Source organism: Acanthochromis polyacanthus, chromosome 4 (genome assembly GCF_021347895.1).
Source record: "Acanthochromis polyacanthus isolate Apoly-LR-REF ecotype Palm Island chromosome 4, KAUST_Apoly_ChrSc, whole genome shotgun sequence".
NCBI classification, from domain to species: Eukaryota; Metazoa; Chordata; class Actinopteri; family Pomacentridae; genus Acanthochromis; species Acanthochromis polyacanthus.
Window position 1 is genome coordinate 12,948,931 of NC_067116.1, and position 23,134 is coordinate 12,972,064.

General features: G+C 39.3%; 1 protein-coding gene across 3 annotated transcripts in view; it reads right to left on the reverse strand.

Moving 5' to 3' along the window:
- Positions 1-23,134, reverse strand: part of nos1apa (nitric oxide synthase 1 (neuronal) adaptor protein a) — a 265,796-nt gene that overhangs the window by 75,097 nt on the left and 167,565 nt on the right. For 2 of the 3 annotated variants that reach the window (XM_022205453.2, XM_051947291.1), the window contains exon 7: positions 21,397-21,566. In XM_022205453.2, coding sequence (XP_022061145.1) covers positions 21,397-21,566 — 170 coding nt within the window. Of the gene's footprint in view, positions 1-21,396; positions 21,615-23,134 lie in introns of all 3 variants that reach the window. The other variant, XM_051947290.1, reaches the window with a different exon arrangement.

Here is a 23,134-nt window from a genome sequence, read left to right on the forward strand (position 1 = left end):
ATCATTCACCATTTTTTCACTGAAGCTACTCAGAAACTTAAAGCAACAGCTTCTAAGAAAAGGGTGTTAAACGGGATTGCTGCAGTAGTTTTGAAACTGAGTCTTGTCAGGCAAACTGAGAGGGTTTAGTCTCTGGAAGACTGAAAAAGATGATTCAGCACTCAAAGTAACAGAGAGGAAAAATGATGACATGTTTGGCTTTCAAGCACTGTGGACATCGGAACAAATCCCAATTCTAGAGAAACAGTAAGAGAAGACAGACATAAACAGACTTTCAGCAGCAGCAGAATAAGACAGAACGCAGAAGGACATAGATCTCATTCCAAATGTACATCTGAGCAATCATTTCCAACATTTTTCCATAAGAAAATTATTTTTCTCTTTTCCCATCCATGACAGCAATGAAAGTTAAACCTATAACCAATTTCTGAAAGTACTTATACACACGTGGACAAAATTGTTGGTACCCCTCAGTTAAAGAAGGAAAAACCCACAATTCTCACTGAAATCACTTGAAACTCACAAAAGTAACAATAAATAAAAATTTATTGAAAATTAAGTAATCAAAATCAGCCATCACTTTTGAATTGTTGATTAACATAATTATTTAAAAAAACAAACTAATGAAATAGGGCTGGACAAAAATGATGGTACCCATAACTTAATATTTTGTTGCACAACCTTTTGAGGCAATCACTGCAATTAAACGATTTCCGTATTTGTCAATGAGCGTTCTGCAGCTGTCAACAGGTATTTTGGCCCACTCCTCATGAGCTAACAGCTCCAGTTGTCTCAGGTTTGATGGGTGTCTTCTCCAAATGGCATGTTTCAGCTCCTTCCACATATGTTCAATGGGATTCAGATCTGGGCTCATAGAAGGCCACTTTAGAATAGTCCAACGCTTTTCTCTCAGCCATTCTTGGGTGTTTTTGGCTGTGTGTTTTGGATCGTTGTCCTGTTGGAAGACCCATGACCTGCGACTGAGACCAAGCTTTCTGACACCAGGCAGCACATTTCTCTCCAGAATGCCTTGATAGTCTTCAGATTTCATCGTACCTTGCACACTTTCAAGACACCCTGTGCCAGATGCAGCAAAGCAGCCCCAAAACATTACTGAGCCTCCTCCATGTTTCACCGTAGGGACAGTGTTCTTTTCTTCGTATGCTTGGTTTTTGAGTCGATGAACATAGAGTTGATGTGCCTTACCAAAAAGCTCCAGTTTGGTCTCATCTGTCCAAAGGACATTCTCCCAGAAGCTTTGTGGCTTGTCAACATGCATTTTTGCAAATTCCAGTCTGGCCTTTTTATGAGTTTTTTTCAGCAGTGGTGTCCTCCTTGGTCGTCTCCCATGAAGTCCACTTTGGCTCAAACAACGACGAATGGTGCCATCTGACACTGATGTACCTTGGCCTTGGAGTTCACCTTTAATTTCTTTGGAGGTTGCTCTGGGCTCTTTGGATACAATTCCAACGATCCGTCTCTTCAATTTGTCATCAATTTTCCTCTTGCGGCCACGTCCAGGGAGGTTGGCTACTGTCCCGTGGGTCTTGAACTTCTGAATAATATGAGCCACTGTTGTCACAGGAACTTCAAGCTGTTTAGAGATGGTCTTATAGCCTTTACCTTTAAGATGTTTGTCTATCATTTTTTTTCGGATGTCCTGGGACAATTCTCTCCTTCGCTTTCTGTTGTCCATGTTCAGTGTGGTACACACCTTTTCACCAAACAGCAGGGTGACTACTTGTCTCCCCTTAAATAGGCAGACTGACTGATTATGAGTTTGGAAACACCTGTGATGTCAATTAAATGACACACCTGAGTTAATCATGTCACTCTGGTCAAATAGTTTTCAATCTTTTATAGAGGTACCATCATTTTTGTCCAGGCCTGTTTCATTAGTTTGTTTTTTTAAATAATTATGTTAATCAACAATTCAAAAATAATGGCTGTTTTTGATTATTTAATTTTCAATAAATTTTTATTTATTGTTACTTTTGTGAGTTTCAAGTGATTTCAGTGAGAATTGTGGGTTTTTTCTTCTTTAACTGAGGGGTACCAACTATTTTGTCCACGTGTGTATCTTCTGTTACAAAATCCTCCATCAACATGCACAGAACGTTCTGCGGATGACTGAAGCTATTCAAACATCCAATGAGCAGTTCGGAACAAGAATACTGGCAGTTGTATCCCCTTTGAACGCTGGTTAGGTGTTATCACGTTCCTTCTATGACATTGTAAGCAAGTGCCCTAACAGCTCAACCATTCCAAATGAATAAGCTACAGGTCTAAAATCAAATGGCTGAGAGCAGAAGTTTCACTTTACTAATGTGGATTGTCAAACAAATCTGGCATGTGGGCAGAAATTCAGAATTCTAGAAAAAGGCAGGTACCAGACAAAAGAGAAAATCAAGACTCTGCATCTGCTGATGTGTAACTGCTTGCTTGCATGGAAGCTATAACAGCTGGATGAGCATAGGAGTTGATTAAAAGGTTATCAAGACTTTATTACTGTGAGTTGGCTAAATAAAAGTTATGCCCCCTATGTTTTGTTCAGAGAAATTGTCACAGCAGCTTTAACAACTCCTTCATTAACTTACTAGAAAATACAAAAAGGGAGTGAAACAGTCAGCACATTTCTGCTTCTGGGCCAAACAGATGTCTTTTTTTTTCTCCACCAAAAATATGTCACCTTATTTTGACTTGTAATTACAGCATCCCCTTGAGTGAATTCCTGCCACAGCATAGTGGATCCAAAGAGCTACAGAGACTAGATGCCAAATTATTCTCAGAGACTGCATGATGCCTGAAGGGCCTCCTACTGACCAGGTGACTGAGGTGACCACAAAGCCACCTGTGGGCTTGAAAAACATGTTATATATTTTTTAAAAATCCCTAAATTACACCATTCGTCAGAGCAAGACACCAGAAAGAATCACTAGTCGTCTCACAGTTTAGTGATCCTTAAACTAATCATGTGTGACGGCTCAGTTTGAAAATTAATCAAATTTATGCTAAAGATTGTCATATTTCCCTAATGTCACTTTGTTCTACATTTTTGATTTTAAAAACTGACACAAACAAACAGTTTGCACCACTATTTGCAAACTGTTTTTTTGCCCTAAATCCTGTTGAAAAGCAAAAAAAGTCTTCTCATTGTAACCAAAAAATGATGACTGCCTCGGCTGCAATTATCCCATCCATCCATTATCTAGACACTGCTTCATCCTCATTAGGGTCGTGGGCGACTGCAGCTGATTTATGGTGATGGCAGGGGACATCCTGGACAGGTCGCCTGTCTATCACAGGACTACATATAGAGACAAACAATCACACTCACATTCACACCCACAGACAATTTAACCTCAGCATGGTTTTGGACTGTGGGAGGAAGCTGGAGAACCCGGAGAAAATCCATGCATGCACAGTGAGAACATGCAAACTCCAAGCAGAAAGATTCTGGGAAAGCCGGATGCGAAGCAGTGGTCTTCTTGCGACAAATCGACAGTCCTAATCACCAAGGCATTGTGCAGCCCACTGCAACTGTCACATGAATGAATGGACTTGCTCTTATATAGCGCTTTACTACTCATCACAGTACTCAAAGCGCTTATACAACAATTGCTTCCATTCAACCATACACTCACACATTCTTACTCTGGGGCGGACGGAAGCGTGGCTGCCAATCCGCGCCTCCGACCACCACCAACATTCACACACCAGTGAAGAGCACTGGAAGCAAGGTGGGTTAAGTGTCTTGCGCAAGGACACAACAGCACATGACTAGGCGAGAGCGAGAATCTAACCGCTGACCCCTCGATCATTGGACGACCCGCTCTACCACCTGAGCCACAGCCGCCCCACACACACATCACTGTCATCATTGTCACATGGCAAAAGTTCGGGAACTATTTAGCTTAAGTGCAGGTTGTGTTTCCAAAGAGCCAAAAACAAGGCTGAGAAATGAGGGATTGAGAGAAAAATAAAACAGAACTGAAGCAAATAAATAAATAAATTCAGATAGCACAAAAACAGAAAAAAACATCTAGTATGTAGAGGTTGTAAAAAGGTAAGTATTAAAAAATATCTATATTATACGTTTTTGGTAGTATTGAGTAACACCTGCAGGCCCTTAGAAGAATGTTGTACATATCGATTGCCGGTTTTTCAACTTTTGCAACATAAATAATCAAAGAAACTCAACTTTTTCTTTTAATGATTTACAGCATTTTAACTGGAATACTGCACAAAATACCTCTTAGTTCACTCTACATCTAGTCATCGTTGTGCTGTTTCCACAGAGGTGCAGAACTTTTCTTGAATTAGCCCACACTGAGTAATAATATAAAGGCAGCAAAACACATCCAGAAAATGCTTACGGTGTAGAGGGCTAAATAGAACAGGGAATACTGGCGTTGAGGACAATCAGTGATAAAGATGACAACATCAGTAATCTTTCTATATGTAAGAACTGCAAAATATATTACTGGAAATGCTTCAGCAGTCATAGGATCTTTCATCTTTCATGCAAGGAGTAAAACAACTTGGTAAAACAACGCGATGGATAAATTAAAATTATCAATGATGACAAGGAAAAAACTGAAGACAAGATTCTGCAACATGAATGCCCCTCACCCACACACAGGCTCACAGCTCAACACTCAAGAATTAGCAGTCTAAGTTTGCTGAGTGAGAGCGTGCATATTTAAACTGTTTCAGCCTCTCAGCACTGTGTTTACTGTACAGAATGAGAGACAACAATCCACCTCTGCATGCTGAATCCTAAACATGTTTACCACAGTAAAAGCCAATTACAGAAGACGGTAAGGGAGTTAAAGAGGGTGGAAGAAAAAGAAAAATATCAAGCACTGAAATTCCTCATGATGACTATTCGGTCTGCCAGAGGGAAACTCTGCTATTACCATCTAATTCTCACACATACTCCGGCTAATACAAGTTCTTAGCAGCCAGCAGGAGTCTTCCTTTATCTTTTAGCCTCTCGTTAAACTCATTGAGGGAGCGGGCAAACCAGGGAAGAAAAGACAGCCTCAATAAGAAAGTGGAAAGTGAGACAGAAAGGAAGCTGAGGACAGATGACGAGGGATAAAGGAAGTCTACATTTCTCCTTCTACAGCTGTGATTACATTAGCTGATCTCTGTCTGTCAAACACACTGTCCCTCCCACACACACTCAGACTGATCAGCTACGAAACACCCAAACGTCCAACAGGTTGTGGCTCCTTTCACTGCCGACTACAGCCTTGACTGCAGATTTATGACTTTATCAAGGGCTCTTGAGAAAAAGCCTGGGAGATCACTCAACTGTGACTTTGAGTGTAATATCATATCAACCTTTAGTGTCATTATATAGTAATAGTAGTTGAGAAGGTCTTACTTGGGTGAACGTGTTCCTTTGACACCCTTGGATTAAGACACCTTGGTTCTGTGAATAAATCAGTTAACGGAGTCCTCCCCCACCATGTCTGACTTGTAAAAATGTCATCCATTGAAGTCCAAAAATCTGTTACTACACCTTTAAGTTATCAGGTTTAAACACTAAATGTAATTCTAACTTGATGAATTTCAGCTTTCAAACTATTCTGTATGCTTCACCGTGCTCGTGAATCACTTTACAAGCTAAACAGTGTGATATATCCAAACAGCTACAGTAACTGATTATAATAATTGATTTTTAAGTTCTACTTTACACAGTTCTTACGCTTTCACAGATTTTCTTTTGTCAATCCCCTGGCCTAAAACTTTGGACTACATGTAAGAAAAGCTTATTCAGGGAACTGTGAGATTGTCTATATAAGCAAAACTGAGGAGCTGTGCCCCTTAAAGCACTGCATTGCATTTCAGCCTCCAGAGAATTCTGTTATTGATATTCTATCCATCTGGTTATTGCTTTAGCACTGGAAACATGTCAGTATGATTTGTGATCTTTGTTTGGTTATTTAGGTGGATATACAAAAGAACAATATTCTCTCCAGAACATGAACTGTAGAATCCAATTTATCATCTCCAGGTAACGTCTTGTTAATGTAGTGGGTTATATTTTTATATGATTCGAATAATGGCTGTGAAGGAGCTCACTGAATAGGTGAACTGTTATTTGTTTTTTCCTGAAGGTTTTTTTTGCTAACCAATGCTTGAGTGAATGTTGCCTATTATCAAATCTAACCTAATAGACAATATTTAGTAGTACAGAGATGGTATTCTTGCTGTATTTCAGCTTGTTCAAGTAATTGGAGAATTTATTTTGGCATTTAGTAATCTCCATCTCTTCAGCAGTTCATTCAACAAGCTGTGATTCATGAAGTGTGCACAAAGTACGCAGTCACTTGATTTTCCGTTTTAACTGGCTGATTGGACTGTATCAATGTGGGTAGGGAATGGAGGATCTTGTTACAGTGTGTTTTTTTTTTTTTTAAATTAGATTATTAATTGATCAGCTTTCAGTTACTGCAGCTTTTTTGCATTTAAGTGAGACAATAATGTTCTATTTACTTTATTCACAGTACAGTTATTTGATTGGCTTCAAAGTTGAAAATTAAAGTTGAAAATCTGATAAAAAGCTCTGAAAATACACCACAAAGTAAAAGATTACACCAGTTGTTTCCAACCTTTTTGGCTTCTCACAAAAGTGGTATGGAGTAGAGCTTGAAAACTTTGACTACATTTTGCCCTGAGTACTTTTACCTGAGTAGATTTTTCAATCCAGGACTTTTAGTTGTAATAGAGTATTTTTTTTTTTTACATTGCTGTATTGGTACTTTTACTTAAATTAATGTTATGAATACTTCCTCCATTCCAATTGGACAAAGTTTCGAGATTTTACAGAAAAAAGTCGTGTTCACATCAAAACAAAGCATCTCCTTGGTTCTAGACAGGCTTGCTCATCAAACCAAGCCAGATTTCCAACACACACCAGGCAAAAACAATCTGCTGCTGCAACTATTGCATTATCTTTTAGAAAATGTTTTTCGCTTCCTTTCCAAATTTCCATTGACTGCTTTCAATGTCAACACTGACATCAGGCGATTGCTTTTTTTTTTTGAAAAAACACAGTCTGGAAGCCAAAGTGTGTCAGGGAATATCTGCACCTGGGCAACAAATTTGTTCTGTGGCCTTCACACCATTAGTGTTATTTTAGCTGCCTTTGATGTTCCTCCAGAGCAGTCGTTGTTGTTGTCCTAAATGGCATTTCTTGCTTCCATAGCAATCGGCGACCTCATTAATTTTAATGATGCCATACAGTAATAGTTGTAGGCATTAATTAGCATGTCCTTTTACTTAAGGCAGTGGCTCTGAGTGTCTGTTCGCGGGATTCAGAGATCTGCTGGTTTGAGTCTAGCTATCAATCAGCGACTGATACAGGCCAGGAAAGTAAGGTGAATGTAGTTTACTGCTGCCCCAAAATACAAAATCAGCAGGGCTCCAGACAGTGTGGAAGGGACCAACACAATGGCTATTAAGTTTCCAATGATAAATATGATTTTGTCTCAGAGAACATTTGGACCAAGCCGGACCAAATGTGTTCCAGTCTGGTTCAGTTGGTGTGTGGACAGTCAGGAAATTTGTGTGTGTGGACAGTCAGGACAGTTTTCTTGGAGTTTTAGTTGATGAATCCCTTGGCTGGAAACCACATCTGAGTTTTCTTACTTCAAAAATTGCCAAAGCTGTCGGAATACTGGGAAAAATCCGCTACCTCATTAATTCAACAGTGGCAACAATGTTATATTATGCAATGGTATATCCACATATAAATTACTGTAATATATGTTGGGCTAGTACCCATGAAACTAAACTTCAGCCTATTTATCGTCTCCAGAAACGAGCTTTGAGAATAATATTTCGTGTAGATTGCAGACATCCATCTCAGCCCCTGTTTGCTAAAGCAGGTGTTCTGAGTGTCTACCAAGTCAATAATTTCCAAATTGGTCAGTTTGTTTATAGTTCTGTAAACAAACTACTACCCCAACATCTAAATTCTATTTATCATTTTAATAACGAATTTCATTATTATCCAACTCGTAGCAGCACACTTATTAGAGCTCCTTTTGCTCGTATAAATCTGTCTGTATTTAGTATTCCATACAGAGGATCCAAAATATGGAATCAATTACCAACCTGGGTCAGAGTTCTTTCACAAACCAAATTTAAAGCAGCTTTTAAAGCACTGCTTTTGAAAAAGAGTAATTTTCCATATGGGATATCCTACTAACACCTGGTTTGTCTTTGGTCAATATGTTTTAATGAGGTAATATTTACCCTGTGTATAATTTTACGAACTGTTGGCATGTTACTTGTCATATTTTTCTGTATTTATATAATGGTCTACCTGAGAATGGTTTTTATTTATTTTTTTTTTTTTTGGAGGTTGTCTTCTTTCAAACCCCTTGAGGGTTTTTTGGCAACCTTCCTTCACATTTTTAATGTAAGAAATGCAAATTGTTTGTTTAACTTTGTGTGTTAAAATTAAATAAATCAAATCGAAATAGAACGTGATTTAAAGTCTTCAGATCCAGTCACTGCCAGTATTTAAACATTACTGAAAAATATTATCCCATATTATATTTGTGAAAACACTGGTGAATGATGACATCACTCATCCGTCTCATCCGAGACGAAAGACATACCAGCAAATACACAGCAGTTGTAAAGTGTGTCCCTTCTTGACTGTAAAAGACTAAACTCTGTGCAAGTTAATGGTAACATTTTTAATGTGCATTTTGTCCAGTCGTAGTTTGCAATTACTTTGGACGTGTAACCCTCTGAACATCAAAATCCACTGGCAGTTTTGAAAGGCAGGTTGCCTTAAAAAATGAAAAACAAAACAAAAATACATTGCTATAAACCACATCATTTGTCAGAGCCTCAAACTGTAGCAGTCGATGAAGTAACGGTGTATGACACAAAGTTATGTTGGGAGAATTAACCAAATCTAAGTTTCTGACATTTCATCAAATTCACTTTGTTCTATTTGTATATTTTAAAAATTAGTCTAATATAAATCACTTTTAGATTTTTTTGTTTTTGTTTTTTTATCAGCTTCTACAAAAACCTAAAAATTCTTTGCAACAAAGAAGGCATGTTTGATTTAGTTGCAACCAACAGAGATCTCTTGGTTGAACTGTGTTGAACTGCAGGCTGTGTTTATCCAGAACAAATAGCAGACAAGTATGGAAACAAATGAAAAATGAAAGTAGTAAAATATACAATGTTTGTGGGTAAAAAACTGCTTGGAGTTCGGTGGATTAATTTCATATACAGCATGAACCTGCTAGACCTAATTAGATCTGTGTCAGGCCAAAACTAAGTTCAACAACGGAGCAATCTGGAGGAGTAAACTTTGGGTATAGTGTAGAGACATAGTGGCAGATAACTGGTTAATATTCTGCACTGAATACTTGAATATTTCTGGCATGAACGTGGCTCAGTCTGGAAAAAGATAGTGAATGTCAGCACAAAATGCAAGCTAATGGAATGGAAAGTCAAGTGATAGAGGAGCAGAGAGAGAAAGGGAGAAGGGGGAAACAAAGCATACATGCGAAAGTAAAATGATGTATGATCTTTTTAGCTTGTGGATAACTGATCAATCCTGGGCTAACTCAGCTGTGTTTGAGGTGAAAAGGCCACTGTTTCATGCTTCTCACTGGTAATATTTCCTATGTTGTTATCAGCTGACAACTCACAGGATGGCATTCTTATGTACAAGACTCAGTGTCAGGCCTCCTAAATGGGATCAAACCAGATCAACACAGCACAACATTTTCAGATATCTTTGTATGAAAGCAGATGTGAATAAAAACAGCAGGTGAGAGTGAAGAAAGAGATGCCAAGGTCTGCACATTGACAGCATTTTGGCTACCGGCCTTGTAACTACTTGGTGGTTGGCAGACTCAAGCTGTATCACAAGTTTACAACTTTGCACACACACCCACGTATCCACACACACTTTCTGAGAAATCAAATCATCAGACTGCAAAGCTATCAAGAGAAACAACCTCAGGATCCAGTGCCTCCAATATGAATGGGTCAGGAGACAGTTTCACAAAACCCCATTGAGTTTACAGTCAGTGAAAAGTTGAGAGGCTGTGTTTTTATTGCCTGAGTATTGAAAAGATAACTCTGTGTACTGTAAGGCTGCTGAGTGGACAGCCAGGGGAAGCTGTGGTGGTCCCTCCATCACAGAGGTTGTGAGTTTAAAGCTGAGGAGAACTGGATGTTGTTATTACGGAGTGGTAGCCTAGCTGCGCTAGACCCAGCTCTGAAGACGCAAGGGTCTAGTTACCCTCGGTAAGTCTCGAGGCTGGATGCTCCTAAAACTGGCCGACGAATCACCATGAAGTGTAGAGTCAGAAGGCGGGCGTAACTAAGTAACAACAGAGGCGCGACGATTCTGACAGAAACAACCGGAAACAACTAGCCTAGCCACGCTAGACAACCCACGGCAACGAATTTAATTCTCTGCCAGGGTCGACAACAAAAACGACAACAGTCGTTGAGCTCCATTAGCACAGACTCTGAATAATCTTTCTGTTAACATGTCTGTAATATACTTGAGCTTCACTCATTGACTGTATAAATAAGGCTTCACCGAACTACCGCATCCTCTGATTTCCGGCGCTCTAGGAACTACGTCAGCCTATTCGTTGTGCTGACTGGTTGTATACCTACCCAATTGCTGCAGAGTGATTTGAAAGACAACCTTTTAGCCCGCCTCCTTCCCTGTCGAGAGTTCCTAGACCCTTGCGTCTTCAGAGCTGGGTCTAGCGCGGCTAGGCTAACGGAGTGATACAACGATGAAGAATTAAGGGAGACTCTGAACACAATGGGCATCATTAGTGATGCAGGTAAAAAGCAAATAGAACAATTCATAGAATGGATACATTTGCTTTATTAGTTGAATTTAAATTTGTTGCTTCACAATCACAGTTTCCAACAGGTCTAACCTACTGTATGAAAACCGCCACTATTTCATCTTTAACCTTCCTTCCTTCCTTCCTGCACGTCTTCTCTCCTTCCTCACAAGTCCTCAATGCCATTATCACACCTTTGTCCTGAGGCTAGGTGAGTCATCACAGGAGTGAAACAGCATTCATTGTGTTTACAGTCTCCCTGGAGGAAAGAAATGGCCACCTGAGCTCTAACAGTGAGGACCAGACAGTCATACTTTGGTACTAAAACCCTGTAGGACTCTTTGCATGTCTTTGAATGGAATTTTATAGTGACACAGTTCATCCCTGCAGCTTCTTGTAGAAAATAATTTTCGCCTTCTGTTCGTACTCCAGTTTTTCAAATAATAGTACCATTCCCAAAGCACATCACAATTTGTAAACTGATAAACAAAATGAATAATAAATACAATCAATTCAAACACCCATTTCCAGGAACACTTTGGTGAGAACCAAAGGAGGAGCATCCACCCGGCATCATGCCATGACAATGATACTGCTTTCACCAGTTCTTGACCTAAAAAACAAACTACACAAACAATTACTTTCACCCTTAATATTCTAATTAAATGAACTGAATGGAATACAAACACACTCTCCAAGAATATGCACTAGGTTATAAGACTAACATATGAAGTCTGTTCACAGAGAAGCTGCTGCAACAACACACTTGCACCATATTCAATAAAGTTGGTATACCTGGCCTTAGAGCAGCAAGTGGTGGGTAAGCACGCAAAAGATCCACGCCGCAAATGTAAAAGTCATGATATAAGACTACAGTCGTGACATGTAGAGGCTGGTATATTCTAAAACTAAATGCACTGTGCGAACAACAGACAAATGATTTGACCATCCTCAGTAGGGAGGCTAAGATTTTCATACTGGAACAGGTTGTTGGATACACTGAATGACTGAACAACAAATGACACCAAGGCTGCATGGACAAATTATGTGTCTATGAACAAGAAGCCCCCATGCATAAAACATGTCTTTCGGTCTTTAGCTGCTCTTTCAGTGATATTTTGCAAATGAACCAGACTCCTCAAGTGTCGGTTCACAGATTGCTGCTGAACTGCATCATTTATTCCCACTGCAGAGGAAGAGAAGCTGCGTGGCTCCTATCCAAAGCTTTTTGTTATTGCACACGTGCAAAACATATAATAGAAATTAGTATGAGAAAACCATCCAAAGAAGATTGATATGCATGCTCTGTTTTCTTAAACCTGAAACTATAATGTCACAGTGGTGTTAAACTATAATAAAAAGTAAAATGTAAAGGACAACTTCATATACATATCTTGAATTATGTTAAAAAAATTCTGACTAAAACTTAACTGGTTTTCTGTAAATAATGACACAATCTATTACAAAATAGAGGGAAAATAGGAAGAAAGAAAAGTTCCATACAGATCCGAATACTGATTTTTTTTTAACTCAATATTGGAAGGTTTGTTTTTCCTGCAGTTGTTTGTCTGTAGACACATTTCACATTTTTGAACAAAACAACTAAATCTCTTTGGAATAGGTCAGGACTCCTCTTTTTAACTAAGTAATTACACATTTATCAAACATGTCTCATCTAATTTCCCTGCAGGTAGTGACACACTGTAAAGTTTTCCAAAAGCTAGGGCTACACAATGAGAAAAACAAAACAAAAACAAAACAACAATGTAGGAAACACTGCAATTGTTCTGACTGATACCGAGATTGCGATATAAGACACAATTCTAGTTGGAATGGTTACTTTTTGCACTTTCTCTCACTGAAACATAGAAAAATAATATGGTGATTTTTGCTAATGGCAGTATCAAACAAGCATGTTGTCTTATATCCATATGAGACATGTCTGTAGAGTATGAGTTATAGGCCGGGGCATCTCTGCTTCATTTACCTTCACTTAAAAATTGCATTCAGCCACACTGCAATTTTGATAATATTTTGAATAATTGTTCATCCCCACTCAAACAAATATCAATTTATTTTCTCAAGCAGAAATTCGGTACAACAAAAAACCCAATCAGAACATCCTACTCTGAACTTTGTGAGCTCTGTGACTTTCCGACAAGAATTGAAACAGTCACATCAGAGACTGGCTGAAGAACCCCTCAGCCTCTGGGCCAAAACGCTGGCGCTGGAAGAGCCTGTTCAGTAATCCACTGACGTTAGGTCATGTTAGGTCTAAAACAATTGAGGCACACTAATGAAGGGATGGGATAAAAAAGGAGAAAGAGGAGGAGAGTGCTGTCAGTGCAGTGCTGCCTGTGGCGCTACACTCATAGATCAGAGTGTTTACACCTGCCTGACAGCACCTGAAAGTGGGCCAGCGGCAAAACCTTTATCAAAGCGTTTGTTGCACAGCCTCACTTTAAAGTGCACATGCCTATGTGAACACACATTATACTTCTCTTCCTAATTCACAAACAAAGGAAACAAATGGTTCTGTTGAAACTACTGCACCAATGCCTCATTTCTGAATACCAAAAAGCTAAGGTTGGTGAAAAAAGGTCTTTCTGATTTGGAATCACTTTGACATTGTGTTTCATATGTTAGCTCTTTTCTTTTTTTTCTCTTTTTCTGCACAGCACTCACTTTTTCTTGAAACGCCGGTAGTCCATCAGCATGTGTCCTGTCAAAAAAACAAGTGTGGCCTCTTGAAATGTGTAGAATGCACTTATCTCTAAACTGTGACTTGTGTCTTTCCGATTTGTCTTGGAGTAATACTTGTTCTGATCCTGGAGGCCAGCCTTTTAAAAGTAAACGTCCTGAGTCAACCCCATGGACACAAAGCTCACAGCAAGATTGATGTGTGCTCTCCAAGTCCTCTGGGATCGTTTGAACGCAGGGTGCCGAGGGATTTGTCAGTCTAATGGGAGCTGACAGGAAGAGAATGAACTTTAACACTCACAGGCTGCTTTCCCTTTCATGAGCTTCCAGAGAAACCCTACAGTGAATCAAATCCCTCTGCTCGGGGACATACACACACAGCTTGATAAAAATGCATAAACATGGGTACTAACGTAAAGGCACAGGAGACACACACACACACACACATATATCTTATTCACTGTTAGCTTCCCCTTCTTGTCCCAGCACATTCCCATTTAATCTGTCAAGCGGTACAGAGTGATAAAATGTTTAGGAAAAAAGCCTAAAAGAACACGTACAGTACATGCACAGTGAAAAGCAGCCAGACAAACTGTCACGCACAGCGACACACACTTTCTCCAATGACCTGAGAATAGAGGTCATTGGTGAGAGCTCGTTGTTTCAGTGATTTCACGCCGTGCTGCTTTCAATCAGGGGCTGTAATGAAAGGTCTCATAACTATAACGTTAATGGGACCCGAGGACTGTTAAACAGCTGAATAGCTTGGTTTTGTAATGCTAAGTTAGGATTCAAAGTCTCGTCCTGGTGAGTCTTCATATGGTGAGCTAACAGTCATGCTTCAGTGTGCCTGGAGACTAAGGTGCCATAAGGTTATCATTTGGGTCTTGATGAAAAGTTTAATAAACTCTGGCCTGGAGTCTTACTTAACAGAGTGTCTGTTTAATTATTTCCCACTAATTGAGAACGCCTGAGGAACTGCCTAATTACCCTGAGTTAGCTACAGATCAGGGTTTTTCATGCAAAGGGGGATTTTTAACACCTTTAGCGGAAAGGTGAAAGGAGAAAAACGAAATTAAAAAACAGAAACTTTCCCCTGAATCAGTTCTGTCATGTCACAATCTGAGCATCAGAGAGCATAAACAAGAAAAGCAGAGAGCACAGTACTCCGCCAAGGCTGCTCAGTTGTTGTTTGATTTAGGGCTGCAACAACGAATCGATAAAATCGATAATAATCGATTATTAGAAGCGTTGGCAACAAATTGCATTATCGATTCGTTGTGTCGCGCGATTCATGTCGCGGTCGCGGAGCCGTCTACTTCACCTGCAGAGCGAGTTGAACAGAACAAGGTGGAGGCAGAGCAGAGGAGGTATTTTCAAAGGGAAGTAAATTCAACAAATGAAACATGACCAGCACGGAGAAAACAGTTTGACCGAAGTCCTCAAAAGTATGGGAGCATTTCACGCTTCACAAAACAAAGACATGCTGCGTGTCCACTACATGCGAATGCACGCATCTGAAAATCGCACTGATGCCCGACGGTCACGAGCAGGCCACTATGCGCTTTCAGCTGACGGTCGGTCCGGTAGATTAGTCTGATAAACACAGCGGCTCGGCGGCAAACTTTCTCTATTATTTCGAAAACACTTCAGGGAAAAGTATTTCTAAAGCATTTGAAGCGAGAAATAATCTGTGCAGCAGCTGAACCTGTCCTGGTTTTAGTTCACCGACAGCTCGTTCAGATGTTTAAGGACAGTAGAAGTTATAAAAATGAGTTGCAGGTAAACACACTGGAGACGCAGCTGGAAACGCACCAACCGGCCACATGCGATGTGTCGCATCTAGTGGACACGCATCTTAAGTCATTGCATTATCCTACATTTGTTCCGTTTTAAAGTGAGGAAACGTAATATCAGTCTCTCTGGTGGCTTGTCTGATGCTAGGGTTGGCTTATTAACTGATTAATGACAGAGATGGGGCGTGTGCGACTGTGAGAGATAGGTTTTATTTCACTTTCATCAGCTAAACCATGGTTTGAATATGCATTACATAACTTGCACACTATAGTGGTAATAATTTGAAAATTAAGCCTCAAGTTTTTATTTTCTGACAACATCTGAGTGAAGACACTGGTCTGTGTTGGAGTGAGGCAGGATGAATTGCATTGCTAGGCTTTATGATGAGAAAGACATCATGTCCACCACAGCAAGCAGCTGTCTGACTGAAAGCATCCTCAACATGCAGGTCACTGACCTGAAGCCTCTGTCTATGGTTGAAGGTGAAGGCTTCCCTATAATGATCTTATTTGTTCTGTCATTCCAAATCTTCTATTTCTGAATAAAGAGGCGGAAATTAAAAATGTTTTTTTATCCGATTCATTGATTAATCGAAAAAATAATTGGCCGATTAATCGATTATTAAAATAGTCATTAGTTGCAGGCCTAGTTTGATTTCCAATGGATGAAATTTAAAAAAAAAAAAAAAACACCACAGAATGTGGACATTTAATATAGATTCACCCATAAACAAAATGACACTGCGCTGAACACAGGCGTGTTATGCATGTGTATGTTCTGTACAGATACTGAACCGCATGACATAAATATGTAGCAGGTGGCAGGAATTAAAGGGACTCGGAAAACCCCCACAATTTAATCAATTGTTCCTTGTATCATTTCCGACGGATAAGTCCTGACAAGTCTGCAGCGTTGGATTTGTAGTATTACAATCATGTGATTGTCAGCAAGCAGCTGATGGAGTGTTCACTTGTTGTCATAGTAACAGCCACTATCTTGCAATGATACAGAAATCTTTAACAAACTTGTGGATCCAGACTAGAAGCAGCATCACTGCCAAAATTTAATCACTCGATCCTTATGTCATTTCTGACCTTCCCTGAAAATGTCATCCAAGTCTTTTTTTGAATAATGTTGCTAAAAGACAGACACAAAAACAGGGAAATGTACACAATCATCACATAACTCTGTACTTTCTTGATGGAGTAATAATCCAACCCTGTAATTTGATTGGTAGGAAAAACAGAACAACATTTTGTGAATTTAACTGGCTTCCTCCCTGCCCTCTGAGACAATTACTTGGCTAAAACAATGAGTTTGACAAATATTGCAAGTTTGTCCAAAACACTGCCAACTTTTCAGGCCAAAGCCACAGTACTCTAAGGTACTCAATAATGAAGCTTGAAGTGCATGCCAGTACTCATACTACCATACTACAGAGGATGCCAGAAAACAATTTAGAATGTCTGAACTCATAATATATCAAATACAGCATGGCACATAGCAGGATGCTCTATTACAGCAGGTCTTTTGAGCTATTTTGCTATTTTGACCCACAATCCTCTGCATAGTGGAAGTTATGTCAGTGTCTTGGTCGAGTCACGAGCTTGACCCACACAGACGCACAAACAGCCCATTTCCACTGCAGACTATGTCACGTACTTTATAAAGGCAGTTACAGTAAATACTATGTAGACTGGTTGGCGTACTTCTTTATTCTGCTCAGACTGCAAGGTCTTAAATAATGCTCAGGAGACTCAGGAGAGAGCGCATTTTAGGAGCAACCATTCCATCTTGAAAATATGAAACGCAACTATTTCTCCTAATGGACTGTAAATGGAAGTAAATGTAATAAAATAAACAAACATTAAAAAACTGTCACTTCTAACATAATAGGCACAAAGCAACAAATGGAGCCAGTGAAGCTGTCCACTCTCTGCTGTCCCTTACTCTGCTGTGGGAAGCAATAAAAACACAATAAAATGATTATGATCTTCCATTGTTGCCAACTGGATACAGAGCTCTGGGTCTCAAGCTAAAGAGCAGCATAATAAACTTCACCCTACATCCCCTCTCTGCCCTCATAACGCAGTGTCATCCTCCCAGTGCTACCTCCATCAAAAACAAAATTACACTCCTGCATACTAAATCTCAGTAAACAACAGTTCTCTGCTGCTCGTCCAGCTGAGCCAGACAGCTGTGCTCGCACTCCCTAAGAAAGACCAGAGAACATTTCTCTGGTTATAGATAGATATTAGTGGTGGGTTTCCACAGGCCAGGGAGCAGACGGTCTGACTGAGCAGCATCAGATCTCTAACACTATGAGGCCACACAAACACAAACATAAAGCGAATGAGTAGAGTAGTCTCTGAGCTCAGCTGCCAACATACTGCTGACCACTTCTGAATAAAGGAGGAGATTCGACAGTCATGCCATACACAAACACAGACATGGTGTTGACCTCATTTCACTGGAGGTTAAAGGTCCCATATCGCACTCCTTTTTAACAACTTTAGTCTCACATGACTTCAGGATGCATATTTCAAGCTTCAGCTTCTGGGTCATTTATTGGAGGATATTTTACATCGCACCCATTAAGTTTCAAATAATACATGTACAAAATACTAAGACATGCAGTTACTGTGTACATTTACTTGTCTTGAGACCAAATCTAAAAAAACTAGGAGAAAAGAATGTTTGAAAATATTTTTTAAAATACCTAAGTCTGGAGCTTCCCCCTAATAAGTAGTTTTTCTCTTGTCCCACCCACCTGATGACCAAATTGATTCTCAAAAAAAAAAAAGTGAAAATGAAATTTAAATATCCATTTCTCTATTATTATTTTTTATTGATGTTTCTGGTAATTGTGGGAACATTTTTATAATAAACATAATATTTTAAATAATAATTATTATGCATGGAATGTGAGTCCCACAACATGTTGGCATAACCTTTTCAGTTGGTAGAAGAAGAAGAAAACAGTTAATCATATGATAGGCTGGAATTAACATCATCAAACAGTTTTCCTAAAGAATGGGTAGAGCCATGGCACTGTCAGCATGGTTGAATGCCTCACTCTCCCTCACAATATCAGGATAAGACAAATTCTTTTGACTGTTTTCAATCAGTCAGTTTGTCCTCTTAGTCAGCAGTAACAGCTAGCTAAATACCAAGCTTCTACTCCTGAGAAAAAGCTAACATTAGCATGGATTAGCAACCCTGTTACTGTGATTAGAGTAGGGTTGGGTTAGCAAACAACAAATAAAACACAGAATAAAAATGGTACCATTGTTGTTTAAGCTAAGTCAATCAAGCCTTTGATAGTTTATTACCTATTACTGATGAATATGTAGCAGGAAATTGTAAAAGGGAACACTGATTTTTCATAAATTTTGAAGTCCAAATGTCCTCTATGTCCTCCTCTCAGGTGGCCATTGCTTCCTCCAAGCTTGAGCTTAAAATAACCACATAGATTGTAATTCTATCATATCTATCATATTGCTGGGCCCAATATCAAAAGGTGTTTCAGTGTTTGTACCTTTAAACCCAACTGCTGCTGCCTGAACCCTTTACTCTGTACAGCAGCTCAATACAAATGAGGGTTCATGACTGTCCCGTGGCCAAATCATCAAGTGCATGAGTGCTCTGCTGCTGACTTTGTGACAATATCATGCATCTTTTCTGCGACTCCACATACCTGCTAACGTTACTGAGGGACTTCCCATAGTTCAGAGCACAATCAGCAAAGTATATACTTGATTGTCATACTATATTAATCGAAACATGGATGAATCATCAGTTAAGAAATCTGCTACAGATTTTATCTCTGACAAGAATTTGGCTGCTTGTTGATATGGAGCTTATTTCAAGTTTATTGAGTTGTTTTTATTTTCCGTCAGACATTTCATTTACAGATGTTCACGGCTTTCCTGACTTTTTGTAATTTGCTAAAGTGCATAAAGAATGTCGCAAATGGGGAATAAGCATCTGATCAAACCTCCAGTAAAACACAAATCCATATTAATTTTGTTTTATCAGGGTGACGTGTTTTGTTTTTGTTTTATTTACACCATTTTAAGCTCTCAATAATTCACAAGCTTTAAGTGTGTGAAGGTTGAGTGCTTAGGGTAGAGACTGGGACTGGGCCAATGAGTAGCAGAGAGGAACCAGCTAAGGGTGGTGCTGCTCATTCAGAGACAAACTTTCTGATCTATGGACAAAGACAAGAAACAAGGAGATGGTCTTTTTTGATATTTTGTGGGTCTCTAGACACGTTAGTAACTATGTTCAAAAGCAATGAAAAAAAGATTTTTCATTAAATGGCCACATTAATACAGACTAGTCATAATGAATAAAGTTCAGATTTTTCAAGACTCAAGAAAATCTCAAAAAAGAGAGACTCAATGTAACAAACGCAGAAAATTTGAAAGTTTGTGTAAACGTAAGTTACCCAGTGTTATATTCTGGGGTCAGGCTGACCTGAAACAACTGAGATGGCATTTGATTTCCTGCCAGGTTTACAAAATGTAACCTGAACTAACTGCAGTCTTTGATACAGGCACATTTTATCACCATTCTTGTTTGGACTTCTGTGTTTCTTTTGCATCCCAAGCTCTATAAGTTTCATCTATTCATGAAATCCTGTGAATACTGCTGCGCGTTTTCAAAGAGTTCTAACAGACTTTGATCAATGAGTCGATAGCCAGTCTAAATAATGTAAGCAGAATATAAGATGGCGCATGTTGGATGAAAGCAAGACAGTCACGAGTCATGAAAACATGAAACTTAACCCTACTCGACATTTGGCGGATCATAACCATTTTCTGTGCAATGGATATTATAATTTCAGCCCAAGGCAAACAATATGCCAGAAGATGTGAGAGGCCAAATTGTAAGAAAGTTATTAAAAGCCTTACTATATCAGTAAATTACTAGAAAACCAAACTGAAACATCTGCCAGCTTGAGATTTTTGTTCAGTTTTGCCAGTGACCTGATTGACCTGTCCTGACCCGTATGCAGCTCAATTTGTTTTTTATGGTGAGTTTTGTTTTCCAGACATTATTTGAGCAAAGCCATTTGCGAATGGTTCTGCCATCATAAAATATACATGAGAATCACACATACATTAGCATTCAAAAGTTTGGTGTCACTAGAAATGTCCTTATATTTGAAAGAAAAGCGTTTTTTTCAATGAAGATAACATTAAACGAATCAGAAATCCAGCCTAGACATTGTTAATGTGGTAAATGACTATTCGAGCTGGAAATAGCTGATTTTTAATGGAATATCTCCATAGGGGTATAGAGGAACATTTCCAGCAACCATCACTCCTGTGTTCTAATCAGGCGTGAACTAACTGTGACGTCACCCGTTGGTTTCAACGCCGAGAAAATGAAGCCCGGATTTTGCTACTTCCTGGTCGCCATTTTGGATTTTTGGAGCCAGTGACGTAAAAAGCGTCATCACACAGGCTGGACCGGAGAGCAACTAGGGGCAGGACCAGTCTATGGGCGGGCCAGACTGAAGCCAGACTGCAGATAGCCTCGCCCTAAAAGATCTGTCAATCATTCCAGACAAGACTGTCTATCAAGTATAGCCACGCCCCCTGGCTCCGCCAGCTTTAATGATTTATTTAAAATTCAGTATTGATTTATTTTAAGATCGGCCACCTGATCTCTCATTTAGAAAATCAGTCTATCAAATTTTATTTTTTCCGGTGATGAATTGGGGTCTGTGGAGCAAAAGCTTTTTGGAGCCAACCCTAGCGGACGGCGTGATATTGCAATTTCTTGACACTTCTGGGTGGGCTTCATTTTTGAAGCCAGATGCTACGTCCATCTTTATATACAGTCTATGGTTCTAATGCTACATTGTGTTAGCTAATGGTGTAGAAAGGCTACTTCATGATTAGAAAACCCTTATGCAATTCTGTTAGCACATGAATAAAAGTGTGAGTTTTCATGGAAAACATGAAATTGCCTGAGTGACCCCAAACTTTTGAACAGCAGTCTATGTTTATGCACAGAGGTGATTTACCTTGTTTTCTGCATGGTTTGGGTCAGGTGTCCTGGCTGTGGCATCCAGATCAGTCACTCCTCTATTGAGGTTCAAATCCTCCGCTGCAGTCACCTGATTCATCTCCTCTGCATCGATGTCCGTCTCCTCGGCAACGGTTGCCGTCTTCTCCGTGCCTGTTAGCTCACGAGCTGAGCCAAGGAAAGTACACACACATACAGGTGGATAAGCACGCACGCCTGCATACACACATGTAGGCATGAGCATGTACACACGCACACATGGGCGGACACACAAACATGTGAATAAGAAACGTTATCCAGAAAGCCACAGGTACTACAATGCATGTATGATTATGTACAAGTCTTGTTAAGCACGAGTCTGGCAAATATAAAGTGGAATTATTACCACACAAGACCTGTAAGAGAAATAAAACAGTGCAAATATAAATATGACATACTGCTGCCATGTTTCCTGATGGCCTCCATTTGTTTCTTTGTCTAAAACAACATTCTCTTTTTTGTTAAGATATTTGTAATATACAACAAAATGGGATCCATATTGAGTTTTTGCAGAAGAAGCAGATATCAACAAAGGAAATCAACAGTATCTCCTCAGCATGAGCAGACTGCAACAGTTTGCATTCTTATTGTTCGTCTTCTGTGCACACAACTTTCAATAAAATGAAGAATTGAGCCCATTCCTTTTTTATGTGTGAAAAAAAAAATTTTTTCACAAGGAAACCATGTAGTTTAGTTCAGTAAAATAAGATAAGATAAGATAATCCTTTATTACCCCCCTTGTCCGGGGAAATTTCCCATGTTACAGCAGCATTGCATCACACAGTAGAGCAACAATAAACAACAATATAATGATAATCATAATAACAATCACAATCACAATATTTTCAGGAGTGTAGAATGGAAAAAGTGGCTTATGGAATGATGTGGAGTACAAGAAGACTCAAATAATACAAGAACTGCAGATTATGTGATAAAAGCCAATGTGATAGAGTCCAGTTTTGTTTTAACATCAGCCAGTGATGCTGACATCACAGTGTCATGCAGTGGGTGAGAGGGATTGTCAATGATGGATGTGAGCTTTGCCAACATCCTCCTCTCACCCACCTCCTCTATGGAGTCCAGGGAACAGTCCAGCACAGAACTGGCCCTCCTGACAGTCAAAAGCTGCAACAGTTAGCATCAAAACAATATTGAACATTGAGGTTATTTAATAAAAGATGACTAAATGTGCATTTATATGTACAATTATCCTGACATTTAAAAATTTCTAGTAAAGTTAGAAGAAAAAAGTCTATTTTTCTAACAAAAGATCCCATGTTGAAAACATTTTTCCCAATTAAAAGATTCCCCTCAGCAGTGAGAATATTGTTGAATGTTTTGCTATTTCAAGCATATTTGATTTGTCTCACTGAGACATTCACCAGAACAACTATTATACTGTTTGTCACAGTTGCTGTAACACTTGCTTCCCCTGACTACAAGGCCTGGGGTTGCTGGCTTCGCATTATAGCCTCAGTCAATTCAAAGCAAACTGTGGAACTGAGAAAAGCTAAGATGCCAGTGGTCTAATACATATTTGCATTTTCTTGTTTAAGCAAAGTTATCTGCCCACAAGACAGAACTTGTTTTCTGACTGTTAACAAAAACCTCATTTGGAGCTACAGGGACTGGACTCACTTTAGTGTCAAAACTATTTAGCTTTGCATAACCGTCTGCCCAGCAGTGTCCAGCATTAA